We start from the raw sequence: 16,215 nt of genomic DNA, 5'->3' as shown, positions 1-16,215 counted from the left end.
GTTGGCCTGCAGGTTATGATGAGCAGGGTTTATACCGATCGATTACAGTGACACGGAAAACACGTACGAATGACTTAGTGCCCTGACTGGCCCTGCTTCGCTGTCTGTCCTAGCCAGTTGAGTCAAGAACACAAGTCACAGCCTCTGAGTTATGAATCATTGTATTTCAGACATACTCTATTTATATACCAAACATCAAACCACATCGTACCATAAAATAGAAAACAACATTTACACAATATTTAACAAGTGAAATAAACATCGACCAATGGGAAATGTCCATTTAAGGTCCAAGGCCACCATAGACTTAACACGATAATTATTGGTATATTTTCCCTCAGCATCCATAACATTTACAAAATGACTTGATAGTTATCTATCGTTTCAGTTGAAGTACTATCCCGTTGCTGGAATCGTTGATTCATACTACTTACTACGTACGCATATTAACCGTCGTGGAAAAGAATAGGCTACATATCACCATTCCCCATCCAACTCTGTCTTGGACGATCCTTTCCAGTTCTTTCTAATTGTTATTCTTCTTTTTCATATCTGCTTCCGATTCCCGACACCATCCATTTCGCTGTTTAACTTCAGAATTCTAAGTTAGGCCTTGCCTCGTGATACAGTTTCATGATTTCCTCAATGTGTGTTCTATCAATTTTCATGGTCTTTTCCTAATTTCCTTCTCAGCTGTAAGTTGGCTTTTACTTACCCACAGTTGACTGTTGCTGATGTTATCCGACCAACAGGCATTCAGTATCATACGTAGATAATTGTTTATGAATACTTGTACCTTTTGATGATGGTTATGGTGGTTCTCAAAGTTTCAGCTCCATGCAGTAGAACTGTCTTGATGTTCGTATTAAGGATTGAAGTGGTTACAGTCAGTTTAGTCACATATTTTCATCGTTTAATTTCATCAGTAATACAAATTGATTATTTCTAACTGAATTAGATCCAGAACGTAGAAATAACAATAAAATGCACTTTAATGAAAAGTAGGATTAAGTCTTCTAGGATAGAACACTAGAAGTTATATCAAATTATTTTATTCGGTCATCGAAACTTTCAACCCTTTGAATTACATAACAGAGGTATATGTGTAATTTAATGACTTTTCAAAATGTTTCAGTTTATAAAATGAAAAAGTAACTTCGCTAAGTCATTTTAGGTAAATAACGTTAATTCACCATGGAAACTTATCTTTTCAATGAAATCATTACCTTAAGCTGCATCATTGCATTGATAGTGATTTAATAAATATATGAGTCTATAGGATTCTAGTAAGAAGTCGACTAATTAACTTATACGCTAAAACAATCAAGATCATAGAGAGATTGAATTAAAAACTTGTTCACAATGGAGGCTATTGCTTTGTACCGTTTCAAATCTGGATTCTGTATGTAAATGCAACGTGTACAATCTTTCATACTTTTGTGATCATAACACTATGTTTTAATCAGTATTCAGTTATTTTTCCCATCTTATAATCTTTTGGAAATATTATGCAATCGTTACATTTACAATTTCTTCTTCATATCTGTTAATTGGACAATTAATTCTCATGTTACCAGTGTGTTAGTCATTTTCATCTTCCTATTGTACACTAGCGTGTAGGTCACTACTAGAGAACCTTCTAGTGTTACTTCAAGTCTTCAGACACTTGATGATGTAAATTTTATTTGATAATTATATGGAATCATTAAAATTTCAATAGTTAAGATCATATGTCAATTGACGCTAGACAACCATTGAAAACGTGGAAGTGCTGGAAGGCCGTTTCGTCCCAATGTGGGACTCCTCAGCGATGAGCATTCACGGTTCCACCTCGCGAGATTCGAAGTCGGGATCCATCGGTCTCGTGCGCGACCCCTTAACCACTAGACCACTGAATCGATGTGGTGTTAATATCTAACTTCAACTAATCCACGAAATTGAGCGACACATTCACCATTGTCGTCAATGAATTCCTATCTCATAACAGACCTAGTTGAACTCTATTGGTCACTGCTTCTTACTAAAACTCCAAGAAACACCACGTGAAGCCAGTGTTTTAAATGTATTAAGTCATTATAAATACTGGCTTTACAGCTTTTATAAACAACATCATCTTAAAGCAAACTTTCTTCATTGAATTAAATTTATTCTTCCTAATAATATTTACTATTTCAAGTTATTAGTTTAAGCTAGAATTAACATTTTGTTCAGACATATGTATTTCGTGTCAACAATTCTGTAAATCACTTACACAATAGTCATATATATAATGACAGATATTCCATGACGAAATTGGAAATGACCAAGAAATATTCATAATAATTAGTTTATATATATTTACTTCATTGGAACAGCAGGGAAGCATAAATACTGAAATGTACATTATCTCCTGACAACATAGACATAATAGTATAATCTTCAAGTATATCTATCGTCTATTTTACTAATCTTCTATTACATATACAAAATTACATTTGTAAACAGTTAAAAACATCTTTCTTCTTTCTTCTTTTTTTTGAATGTTTTCATATTGTCTTGATATTCAATATTGAAATGTATGTCATTGAATTACTATGGAATAATTATTCATTCAATCGTTTTCATTATTATTTATTTTATTACAAACATTCCATGAAACAATGAAAGTACAAATGTTGAATGATGAATGTTATACTACTTATATTATTGGAAAACAGTAGGATGTTATCATTCTTTTTTTTTTTGTTTTGTTTTGACAATAGACTGTATGTTATGTGATGAAGGATTGTACAGACATTTTAAAATTCATTTTGAATATATCATGAACAAAATATTAATTTTCAATTGGTAATTATTATAATCAGTAATGTAATTTACTAGTCTTTGTCGTCATATATATCATATTATCAGAAGGGGTTTGTGGAGATTTTAGAAATTTCACAGATTGAAATCATGAGTCAGTTGAAGCTAGACCACCATGGAAAACCTGGAAGCACTGGACGGCCGTTTCGTCCTAGTGTGGGACTCCCCAGCGGTGCGCACCCATGATCCCGCACCCTACGGGACTCGAACTCAGGGCCTACTGGCTTCGCGTGAGAGCACTTAACCATTAGACCACTGAGCCGGCATCCCGTGGTGTTAATGTCTAACTTCAACTAATCCACGAAGTTGCGTCACCGTATACCATTGTCTTCAGTGATTTGATATCTCACAACAGACCTGGTTTAACTCCATTGGTAACGGCTTCCTACTAGAACTCCAGGAGTATCTCTTAAAGTCATTCACTAGTGAGTAGCCGTTACCTCATGATTTCAATCTGTGAAATATATATCATTTCCCGAATAGATTAATTTCATATTAGCGTATTTCTATATTAGTTTTTGTCACTGTTATAACTTATGAATCTGTTTGCCCTGTTATTGTATAACGCAACGAACTGTCGATCGAACCAGTGACTCATAAAACACATGCGAGCAACCTAAAGTCCTGATTGATCTTGCTCCCTGTCTAGCACAGCCAGTTAAGTCCAAAACATCAAATCTCAGCCTCTGCAATATGAATCATTATATTTTAAACATGCTGGGTTTATATACCAATCAAACCGACCACAACGTACCATAAAATAGAAAATAACATTTGTACAATATTTCATACATATAGTTCCCTTTATTATCTTAGATAGAGCAAGAATGAAGATTGATGCAGTATAATATGAATTCATTTTATTTCGTTAGGTTCTCATCAGCTGCTTACAACCTAAATTATTTGAAATTCAACATTATTACAGATATTGACATATTTATACATAAGAGTGTGATTAAGGATCAATACATGTGTATGATGATGTAACAAGCAAAGATTCAGATAGAGTTAATGAGCTCATTAAATGTTTGATTCGAATAAATAAATAAATAAAGTTAGAGAGGGAAAGTTCTGGAACATTGAAATAGTGATTAGAACTCATGAAAATAGAATAATGGTAATAAAGAAAATATGAATTGAAATCAATCATTTATGTATGATGTAATTTATACTTCAGAAAGAGTTGCAATAATGATGCAATAAATAAATAAATAGGAGCAAATGAATAGAAAGAGTGGGGGTTATTGTTACCAGGGTAAAGAAAGATTTATTACTGTCTCTTTTTTTTATACATAGATCTGGTTTTAAACGTTTGATTGCTAATGCTTCAGCGAATTTCAAAAGGTTGGAGTTTGATTGTTTGTTAATCACGTTGAAGGACTTCAGTATATCAGCTTTATGTCCTGTATCAAGGTGATGTCTTGCGATAGCACTGTTGAATGCGTTCAATCCATTTAACCTTAAACTTTTCGGAATATGTTCGTTGAATCGGACGTAGGCTCTCCTTTCTGTTCTACCAATGTAACTGCTTTGGCAGGTACATGTAAATTTGTATACACAGTTGGTGGTAACATGAAAGGGATATCTGTCAACCTTTGATTGTGTCAAAGAACATGTTGTTTTGGACAGGACAATCAATTTCGCTGCAGGATAAGTTCTTGTCAGTGCAGTTTTTAGTCTCATATTGATTGATCCTGTGACATCGTCACCTTTGAATTGAAGTTTAATAAAAATAGGCTTTTTATTTGCTGTAATTTCTTTCGGTTTTTTATCTTCACATTTGCCGTATTTCTCAATAAATTTCAGTGGGTATCCGTTATTCTTTAAACATTTTTTAACATTCATAACTTCCTCTTCTAGTGTATCGGAAGTACATATTCTTTCTGTTCTGTAAAACAGTGTTTTGACCAGTGCCTTTTTGTAACTGATTGGACAAAAGCTATTGAAATTAAGATAACTACCATTCCATGTGTCTTTCTTATAAACTGAACGTTGAACTGTACCATCTTTTCTTCTTTTTATCGCGATATCGAGAAAATGGAACTTGTTTTCTTTTTCATGTTCCATAGTGAAATGGATATTCGGATGTGCTTCGTTGAAAAACTCTAGCAGGTTTATTGCATGTTGTTTATTATCTGACCAAAAGTGGCTGTGAATGAGGGAGATAGTAATTGGTAGACCAGGCATAACTCAAGAATGGTAAATCGTATAATAATAGTTCATGGGTGGAAATAAAACTCATAATAAACGGGACATGAATATGAACAGTTTAGTTACATAACAATTATACGATAAAAATATACGTTTAGTATTGGTCTATAAATAGATCTCAAAGTTACCATTCATTATTCTTATCGGGATAATAATCACATTTCACAAAGGATTTGTAGTAGAATCTAACTACTGTGTTCTATCCCATTTAGAACTTGTCAGCTGAAGATTAATTTATCAATGGAGCCATTCCTATATAATCAAATAAGTTCTTCTCATATCATGGATTTATGTTGATTTTTCTTTATCGAGACCATGAATCGATTCATGTTAGACTACCATTGAAAATCTGGAATAACTGAATGACTGTTTCATCCTATTATGGGACTATTCAGAAGTTCGCATACACGATCCTGTTTACAGGATTTGAACTCAGGACCTTCGATTTCACGCGCGAGCACTTAATCTCTACACCATTGAGCTGGCATCCGACGGTGTTAGTGTCTAACATCAACCAATCCACGAAATCACGTGACCACCTTCCATTGAACTGAGGTAGATACCTGTCTCTACCCGACACGGATTAGCACCACTGGTCATGGCTTCTCGCTAGATTTCCAAGATTTTCTTCATGAAACTGGTATTTTGAAACGTATTTCAGTATGACGATACTGACACAATCAGTAAATAAGCAAATATACCTGTTATTAATTAAAAATTGGAGGATGGCTAGTAGTGGAATAGAGGACGCGTGTTTCGTCTTGTATGAGACTTGCCAACTGAATGTATATGCATCCCAGAGTTGATATTTACTTCAGGACTCGAACCCAGTACCGTTCATTTCAATCGACATTCAATCTTAGACGTTATTCATCCTTGCTTAGAAACCTTATGACTTAAGGCAATATCGAGGCTCTACCACTATGTGATTTGAGTCGACAACTGCATCTTTGTGCTAATGTGGTTTGACAACTCGAACTGATGTACGTACGTACGAAGGTCTGAGTTGTTACTGACTGACTGACTGACTGATCGAGGCAATCCATACAAGATACACATATGCCAACAGACGACTGATCAATTACAGTTCTAAACAATAAATGAATTAAAATATCCCTGTTAAAAGTGTTTTATCAATGTCAAAAATCTTTATATTCAGTTATATATATGTTTGACAAATAATTTGATGTATTGCATTAATTTCAGACATTGTTCCGAATTGTCTTTTTTTTGGTCATCAATAAATTATTACAGAATTATATTCGAGTTAAATTATCATTTAAGGTGTATATTATGTTGAATAAAAATGAATATTTCATTTCAATGTTACAGAAAACTTGATCATATTTTGTTTTAGTTCTGTCTAACTTTTCTTTTCTTTGTTTTTTTCGAGGAGAAACGTTTTTTCTTTATTTTCGATAGGATTTAAACAGTTTAATATTTAATGTATAGGGATGGATGGATATTTTGTCAGTAAACTAAGTGAACATTAGACATAAAACAACTTCAAACTGAAGTGATAGGATGCTAGTTAGTTAAAAGTATATATATATATATATATATATATATATATATATATATATGCAATCAAAAAGGTTTTAGTTATTTCATTTTAATGAGTCGTAATAGTTGGTGGTTGGAGGTGTCGAAAGGGTTTCCTCTCGACTACCTCCAACCACCATCTAATCTCAATATATAGTGCCCGCAGTGTCAAGTCACCTAGACTGGTGGTCACATTGCAACATGATCGATAGCATTCTATCTGCACTAATAAGGACTAGACACGCATGACATTGATCGCCACCCAGTGATCAATCAATTGAGTCGTAATAGTTTATGATTTATAGCTTATAGTTTATTAGTAGATTAGATATAGATGTGTCGCTCAATTTCGTGGATTATTTGATGTTAAACAATAACACTGTTGGATAAAGGCTCATTGGTCTGTAGGTTACACGTTCGCGCGCGAGACTAATAGGTCTTGGGTTGGAATCTCAAGAGGTGGAATCGTGGGTGAGCACTATGAGGTGTCCAATAATAGGATGAAACGGCCTTCCAGTGCTTCCAGGTTTTCTATGGTGATCTAGCTTCAATTGACTCATGATCTCAACGAATGAGATTCGATACTTGGTTAACAAAGAGAAAACGTTTAGTACATTAGAGGAGAAATAAATGATGCACAATGCAAAATGACAAATATGTAAGAATGTTTTTTAAAAAAGCACATGTGAAATTATGCAGTCTCCATAAGAACACAAAACTAATATCATAAAGGATAAGCAAGGATTATACTTTTTATTACTACTATATTCCAAAACTCTAAAAATATCTCCAATAGTTTAAATTATGGATCATGTTTTATAATACTTGAACTTACTTGCCTACTTATGCCTGTTACTCCTAAACGAGCATAGACCACCGTCCAACATTCTCCAACCCACACTGTCCTGGGACTTCTTTTCTAGTTCCATCCGATTGTTGTTCAGTCTTTTCATGTCTGTTTCCATTTCTCGGCGTAATGTGTTCTTTGTTCTTCCAATTCTCCTTTGGCCTTGAGGACTCCATATGATGGCTTGCTTTGAGACGCAGTTGAGTGCCTTCTTCAATGTGTGTCCTACCTACTTCCAGAGTTTCTTCCTGATATCTTCCTCCATTGGAATTGAGTTTGTTGAATACATGAACAGACTAACTAATATTATACTTTCTACTTCATCAAAAGAGTTTAAATGAAACACCAGTTGGTAACTCATTAAAAAATGACCTTCATTCTGAGTCGTCAATTCATAACGTGACTGTTTTTCCACTTATTCTACTAAAGGGTAGATATATTGCTTTAATCCCATGTGTATAAAATGACTATATCAGCAAAATCAGAGTTTTATGTGGTAACACTCAGAGATTTAGGTTAACTGGCTAATGGAAATTATTTTTAATATCTAGTTATCTTTAAATCAGTTGATTAAAATAACTATCAAATACGTTCGGGTGAAATTTTGCATGAACATTACAAGACACTAAAGTGACTGTACCACTTACGAAATAAGATATGATTTGAAATATCTTGAAGTATACATAAATAAATGTTATTTATCTGCACTCAAGATAATGAGGAAGATAAACATAGTGATCTATTAAAATCTATTGAGGTTTTATACCATAATAGTCATTCAAGCTTAAGGAAACTAGGTTAAATAGTGAAATATTTGATAACTGATTGAGGAAATAATGCAATCACTATGCTTGTAAGTATAGTATCTAAAGACAAGTATTCTTTTATTTGTAATAGATTTGCTACAGGTATCAGTTCTTTTATAACAAGTACCTCAGGACAACTGTCATGTAATCCAATAATTATGAATCCAGTGAAGAAAACATAACGATAGTTATGATCACATGTAAATGGTGACCAAAATCTTTTAATAATTTTATTTGATCCTATCAGAGTTTTTTATCTTACATGTAGAGTTGTGTAACACCCCTGTTAATATTTACTCAAGTACAACCTAATAATTGAATACTTCATCTAAACAAATGAAATACTGTTTTATCCTATATGCAGACTGAGTTATCTTACTCAACAACAGAGTCATTCATTCCATAGGAAAACAATACCGTAGCGTACTTTATAACTTATCAAAACTAGAAAAAGTTAGTAGTTAGTATAGTTTCTATCGACTATGTCCACTTTCAAATTTAGTGCAGTTACGAATCAAGAAGAACTAGTTGGCTAGTTTATTCGAGTTTCTGAACCCTTTAAAAGTGTCCGATCACTCAGCATTATCAAGGATTTTAGCTCATCTTGAGTATATTCTAGTTCATATAGAACCATCAATATTCACTATCAGTGAGACACTACTAAGTCCTCTACTTTTTTCTTGGATGATATCAGTCATATATGTTTGAAATATTCTTTATTTTAATAATATTTTCATATATCGTTTTTTTTCTTCAGAATTTTCTACTTTATTCGCCGAATATGAATCACTAATCTGCAAATCTTAAAAATACCATTGCATCAGTGCATGAATGGTTGTAAAAAATATGAAAATGTATATAAAATGTAGAGTGTGCCTATGTATCGGTCTATTTTTCTGTACATATATTGTGAATAATATAGTGAGTAGTGAATTTATGGAGATCCATAGTAAGTTTAATTTCCGTATTTGTGTATTATGTCATTTTATATATACATATGTCGTGAGCGATTTTGTGATAAATGTTATGATATATGGGTCCTGGTTAGTAAAACAGTTAAAGACTTTGAAAGGAGAACGCTGAGTTTAACATGATGCTACGTAACATTGGTGAATGTTTACTGTAAAATATTCAAAATTATGACATTAATCAATAAAGTTTACGCTTCAGGTCATTGACAAATTAATTTCACTTATATTATTTCAAGATTTGGATATCATTAAATAGCATCAAATTAAGTTGCGGGTTATTAAGTATGTAGTTATTCAAAGATGGAGTTTTGTTTCCTGAGCTGGATGGTTTGGTCGTGGAGCTTTCATCGTTCTTCTGAACGACATCATCAGCACAAACTTCATATAGAAGTGAAGTGTTCCCATTAGGAGACACAACCAAAACAAAGTAAACAATGAAAAATTTAAGGCTAGTAAGAACCAATCAACATTGAGGTATACAGAACAAGCTGTGAAATGCATATGAAGAAATTCGAACACTTCACTTCTATCTAAAGTTTGTGCTGATGTCCTAGAAAATGAACTTGATGAAAAAGAAAAGTGATGTTTAATAAATCTTGAAACTGAAGAACTTGAAAATCACTGAAGCTGGTCGGAAGTCGCGGAATTTTAAGTAAACAGTGTCTATATCATCACATATTATTTCAAGTATTATATATTAAAATAATAAACGAGCCTTATAATCAGTAGCATGAAAGAGTATAAGTATTTATAATTAACAAACAAATGTATTCAGTATTAAAAGTTTGTGAATGACTGAGTTAGTACATGGAACTGAAATGAATATTATGGAATATCTTCAACATAAAAATAATACAACTAATATTGGTGAAGCCGAGTGCTGTGAGTTGAAAATATGCACACTTTCGATACAAATTCAACACAGAAGTAGGCCATTTCATTGAATAATTCCAAGCCCTAAGAGATAGCGTAGTATACTAGATTTTCTCGAATCGGTTGTTTTAATGTTAAATTTTAGTTGTCGACTGCTTTTACCTACGAAATCTGTCACCTGTAATAAGGAAAAACGCAAATTAAGTGAATGCCATGTTTTACACTAGTAGGTTGATCCAAAAGTTTGATGAAATATGCTCTGTTGAAACAGTAGAGGATAATTATTTGAGATCAAATAGTTTTTGATATTTATCCTTGAAACATTTTCAGTCTGAACAGTCTCGTAATCAATCTCTGTATACTTCATTTCATAATTTAACTTGATAAATAATCAGTCGTTCTAAATTATCCATTTGGTATTATTGTTTCCTTGTTTTGCTACTTTGAATCCGTGAAAAATGAATATATACCATTGTATAAGGCTTTTTTTACTACGTAAGATATGTAGTTGTGAATAGATATTGGAAAGTCTCTAAGCATTTGGCCAGTTTTCTTATAACAGGTATAAGCTATCGCACCTAATCACCAGTTTCTTTCTTATGTGTTGTTGCTTATCATCTAAAGTCGCAATACTTTAGAATTTGTGAACATCAGGATAACTTTTAGTGGGGCTCTTATCTGATTCCAATTAGATCGTATGTATGATTATCGTCAAAATATACATACATCTTGACTAGTCTTTGTCGACTTAACTCGCGTTGGTGAATAACGGAATTAAATAAGTCGAATACAAGAATGAATTTTTGAATACATATATTTTGTACACTCACTGATATGAACAAGAAATGAGAGGGATGAAGCGAATAAAGGAGAGCGAAACGAAATGTAGCGCAGTGAAGAAGGCATGTGAGCCGACTCAAGCGTTAATAGATATTTCTAGTCGGATAGAAATAAATTACAGACATTTGATGAATAGGATTAAAAAAAAAGTGCACATACGCTCATAGAAAAACAATCAAGGTTGATAAGTGAATAATTAACAAGGTCAAAACGTGACTCAAGAAGAATGGATAAATTGGCCTGTCCACAAGCTACAATAAGTTATGTGAGCTTAACATAATAGTGGACACTACATAGCCCCCTTTGTAGAAAATAGCACATTTATCTTGAAAAATGTCTGTTTTCCAAAATAATACAGAAATAATATACGTTTAATATGAGTGAAAAAAATTGTATTATATCTTACAGAGTATAGTTTCATGTGAAGAGTGAGTATATTATACGAAAGTGTACTACTTATGTGAAAATGTACATGGATATTACGTAAAGGCACTGACAAAAATGGAAACGGTAGCATGGAATTATAAGCAAATTAATAAGCGTACCAAAAAATTATTTAACATACATTTGTGTTGTGACTATCTGGGTGTTAAGATAACATGTTCGTATGAGCGATTCTAAATATTGTGAAAACAGAATAATAAGTCGATTATGGATATGAGAACGGAATAAGTTCGGTAAGATTAACATACTAACGGACACAATAAACGACTAAAAAATTACGGTAAATAAATATTTTGAGATGGATAGTGTCTAGCAGTGAAATTCAGAACGCGCGTCTCGTCTTATTTAAAACTCGTCAGCTGGATATATCCCCATTTAGAGTTGAATCAAATAGTGCTGGATTTGAGTCTCAGAGTAAACATCAACTCCGAGATGAAGATGCATCCAAACTTCTACCTGAATTTTGTGTTGATGATAACGTTCAGAAGAATGATGAAAGCTTCACGACTAAACTATCCAGCTCAGAGAATAAGACTCTATCGAAATCATCCACCTGAGCTAAAAATCTTTTCCACCATCTCCAGATGCATTCAGCTGACAAGTTCCAAACGGAACGAAACGCATCAATCTGTATTCCGTTGTTAACCACTATCCATCTTTCTTCATAATACTTGTGAATTAAGTCAATATCAAGTCAATACTCACAGTATGCATATATATATATATATATATATATATATATATATATATATATATATCAATAACAAACTGGTCAATTTCAGTCCTAAACATCAATATAAAGATCCAAGTAAACAATATCAAATGAAGTAAATTACAATTAAAATATGAATCAATTGAAATCCTCTTATACTTACTTACTTACGCCTGTTACTCCCAATGGAGCATAGGCCGCCGACCAGCATTCTCCAACACACACTGTCCTGGGCCTTCTTTTCTAGTTCCATCCAATTCTTGTTCATTTTTCTCATGTCTGTCTCTATTCTTCGGCGTAATATGTTATTTCGTCTTCCTCTTCTCCTTTGACTTTGAGGATTCCATGTGAGGGCTTGTCTTGTGACGCAGTTGTATGTTTTCCTCAATGTGTGTCCTATCCACTTCCAGCGCTTCTTTCTGATTTCTTCCTTCAATAAAATGTAGTTTGTTCTCTCCCACAGTAGGTTGTTGCTAATAGTGTCCGGCCAATGGATCTGAAGTATTTTGCGTAGACAATTGTTAATAAACACCTGTATTTTCTGGATGATAGCTTTCGTAGTTCTCCAAGTTTCCGCCCCATACAGTAGAACCGTCTTGATGTTTGTATTGAAAATCCTGACCATGGTGTTGGTTGACACTTGTTTTGAATTCCAGATGTCCTTCAATTGTAAATTTACTGCTCTTGCTTTATCGATCCGCGCTTTCACATCTGTATCAGATTCACCATGTTCATCAATGATAAATCCTTTTTATACTATTACTAAAATATTTGTTTATGAAAATCATTCTATTTTTTTTTCATTCTTTTATTCTTTTTTATAGATTTACCAAAATTTATCATGGAACCAATGGATAGAATTTATTATTCATCTAATCATCCATCACAATTTATTACTAAATTACAATTATATGCATTAATTACACCAAAAAATGCAACAATACAACTTGGTGCTGTACATAAAGATAAACCAAATATGATTATATATTTACCTACAGTTATAGAATATTCAACTGAATCATATTCAATGACATTTGCTCAAACTCATGCTAAAATTCAATCTATTTCATTCAATGATCATTTAGATCATTTAAATGATCTCATTTCATATATAAATAATTTTGATAATAGTAATGGTAATAATAATAACAATATTAATATTAATATTAAAGAAAATATAAATCTTTGGTCAATTACTGTATATAATTTTTTACCAGATATGAAATTATTAGTCTTAGCAACTACAAATTATGGTACAATGACTAGTCATTTAATTGATTTGAAAACAAGTGGTAAGTTGTTTGTCTGTTTTTTTTTTTTGTTTTTTTGCTATTCAATGAGTATCCATTTCATAATAGATTTATTTACTTCATGTAAGTTGAACTGATAAAACGGTAATGAATTCATGAATTAGTCAGATGTAATGCAGTCGTTTTCTGACGCTGGCGTGTGCGAAACTGAAGGATCTAGGTTTGGATCTCGTTATGGTGTGTACTATTGATATCGACATAAGTAGGGTATGATGTTAGTCGTGAATAGAATGTCTGGTAGCAGAGAGAGAAGAAGATCGAACAGTAAAGAATGGAAACAGAATGCAAATTGTATGAAAATGTAAGAACAATGAAGTCTAAGTCATTTTGAAACAGTTGATGGACATTTTGTAAATTAGGCATTTATGATATGATTGTTAGATTTTATTAACAAGTCCTGTAATTTCATGTCAAATACATCCGATTGTCCCCATTTGTCTTCTTGTTCACTAAACCGTAAGTGGGATCGTGGATGTACATTGCTGAGGAGTTCAACAATAGGACGAAATGGCCATTCAGTGCTTCAAGGTATTCAGTGGTGGTTTAATATCAGTTGGTTCATGATCTCAATAAAAAAAATGCAAATGCATTGATGGATAGATATTACTTTTTTAGAGTTTAAAATTAAAATGATCAGAATTTGTATGAAAGAGTTTTTGTATCATATACTGATCTTAACACTGAAAAACTTATTGTGAATCTTAATTATTCATGTAAAAAATAAGTATATTTTTCAAAGTTTTACTTATTTATTTAAACACACAAATATTGGTACAAAATGGCACCAAATAGATATGCACCACGTAAAGCATTCGATTTGTGTGACGGCTGTGATATTGCCCGGATGACCAGACTAAAGCAGGTGGTTTTCTTAGGGGGCCACACACGAAGCCGTCGACCTAAAGGTCTGATCCATAAGGCAACATAAGGAGATGCAGTCCCATGGTAGCAGGTGACCAACGATTAGTTCATAATTCATTTGTTCCCTCAGGATACTGGAGCCCATGTGCACGATTGGTTTGGAATCAGGGATTTCCAACTCATTTAGGTGAATACTCTATATCCACCAACCCGGTTGAAGCACTGGATATTGGCTTCCCGTTCTCCCAACTTCGCAAACAACACCCCTGGATCGAGAAGGCAATGAGTAGGACCTCCCTGTCAGTGGTAGTATGCACGTGGCCATGTGATAGCATTTTGAGAGGGAGAGATGACTCTCCCCACTCTCGGCTGTACCAGGGCATTTGAGGGCTTCAAATTTTTTAGTTTGTTGTTTTACAGTATCTGTTTATATTACCTGGATTCTAATTGAATAAAAACTGGTTAAACTATCCCAAAGTCACATTTAAAGTCTCTCAAGACCATTGATATTATTATAGTTTCACTAGTAGGCTCAACAACAATGACGTAGTAACAATGCTAACAAAATTTAATGCTCTCACAGTATTATAAGATATTTACACTAATATTTATCACTGTAAGGTAACCAAATCGAAATGCATCTTGTTTTATTTCTAATCAAATTCAATAGAGAATGTTGAAATCTTCTCAGTAGTACTTTACAACATAAGTCAAGGGAAAAAGAATTTGCCGTGTACTCTGCATTATGCATAACAGAAATAACACTTTCAACTACCTTGGTTCAAAGTAGCTGCGTGTAAATACTGAATATCCTCAAAGTAATAAGTTAAAAGCGATGGATAATCAGAACATCATTTGAAAAATTTGTTTTCTCAAACAAGAATCATGTAAAAAAATATAGATAGTTCTAACCCACTTAGGAAATACATAGTACGATTTTCGATTATTTACCACACATCATCAAGCTTAGATTATTTGTAAAGAGTAATGTGGTTATAACTGTAAATAAATAAATAATTTATAAGCACTTTTTCCACTAATGTTTATAAAGTAATCAGAAGGCTGTTTTGTGGAGATTTTAGTAACTTAATAGTTGGATTTATGAGTCTGACTTCAAGAGGTATAACATGGAGTTCTAATGATCAGTGGAGTTCAACCAGGTCTGTTGTCAGATAGTAGTTCACTGAAAACAATGGTGAATGGCGGCGCCACTAAGTGTTCACCCACAAGAGCAAAACAGGTCCTGGGTAAGGAATCGCGGATGCGCACTACTGAGGAGTCCCATACAAGGTCGAGATGACCGTCCTGTACTTTTGAGTTTTTCTTGGTGATCTAGCTTCAGTTGATTTATGAATTCAACTATTAGTTTATGAAATAACACAATTCTTTGTTTATCACAGAGGCTTAGTAAACGATTTTATAAAACAGAATTAAACTAAATCAAGAAAACAGGTTGATGTCAGACATGAAATGAATTTGTATATATTTTCATTCGTGCATTTTATTTTGTACTTAATTTAGCCTATTCTACAAATACACTAACCTCTAATTGGTTGTTTGATTTTAAGAGAACAAAGACATTTTCATCTATAAAAAACAAGGAATAGATGAATGAACATTCATTTTTAATTGGCTTATCATCAGTCTTTAACAGTTAGGATTCCATGATTATTATATTACAATAGCCCAAATAAAGGGTTATTTGAATGAATGAATAAATGAAACAATGTTATCTATTAAAATAGTGAAGTTTTTGTATCAGTTATAGTTTCAACTCTTGTAAAATGTATCATTTTTAAACTTGACAGATTAGTTAAGAAAGAGGTAGGAAAATTCATTACAAAACGTCAACTTATAAGCACTAAAATAAATATATAATATCACAGATTGAAATCATGAGTCAATTGAAGCTAGACCACCATGGAAAACCTGAAAGCACTGGACAGCCGTTTCGTCC

The 16,215-nt window shown here is 32.9% G+C and overlaps 1 protein-coding gene across 1 annotated transcript in view; it reads left to right on the top strand.

Annotated features, from left to right (window-relative positions):
* Nucleotides 1-16,215, top strand: part of MS3_00002334 (uncharacterized protein) — a 176,906-nt gene that overhangs the window by 70,469 nt on the left and 90,222 nt on the right. Inside the window, exons 4-5 of the mRNA XM_051209902.1 lie at nt 9,005-9,196; nt 12,912-13,379. Coding sequence (XP_051075381.1) covers nt 9,079-9,196; nt 12,912-13,379 — 586 coding nt within the window. The 5' untranslated portion in view covers nt 9,005-9,078. The remainder of the gene's footprint in view (nt 1-9,004; nt 9,197-12,911; nt 13,380-16,215) is intronic.

The sequence above is a fragment of the Schistosoma haematobium genome, chromosome 1 (genome assembly GCF_000699445.3).
Source record: "Schistosoma haematobium chromosome 1, whole genome shotgun sequence".
Lineage (NCBI taxonomy): Eukaryota > Metazoa > Platyhelminthes > Trematoda > Strigeidida > Schistosomatidae > Schistosoma > Schistosoma haematobium.
This window is presented reverse-complemented; position numbering and strand designations above follow the sequence as displayed.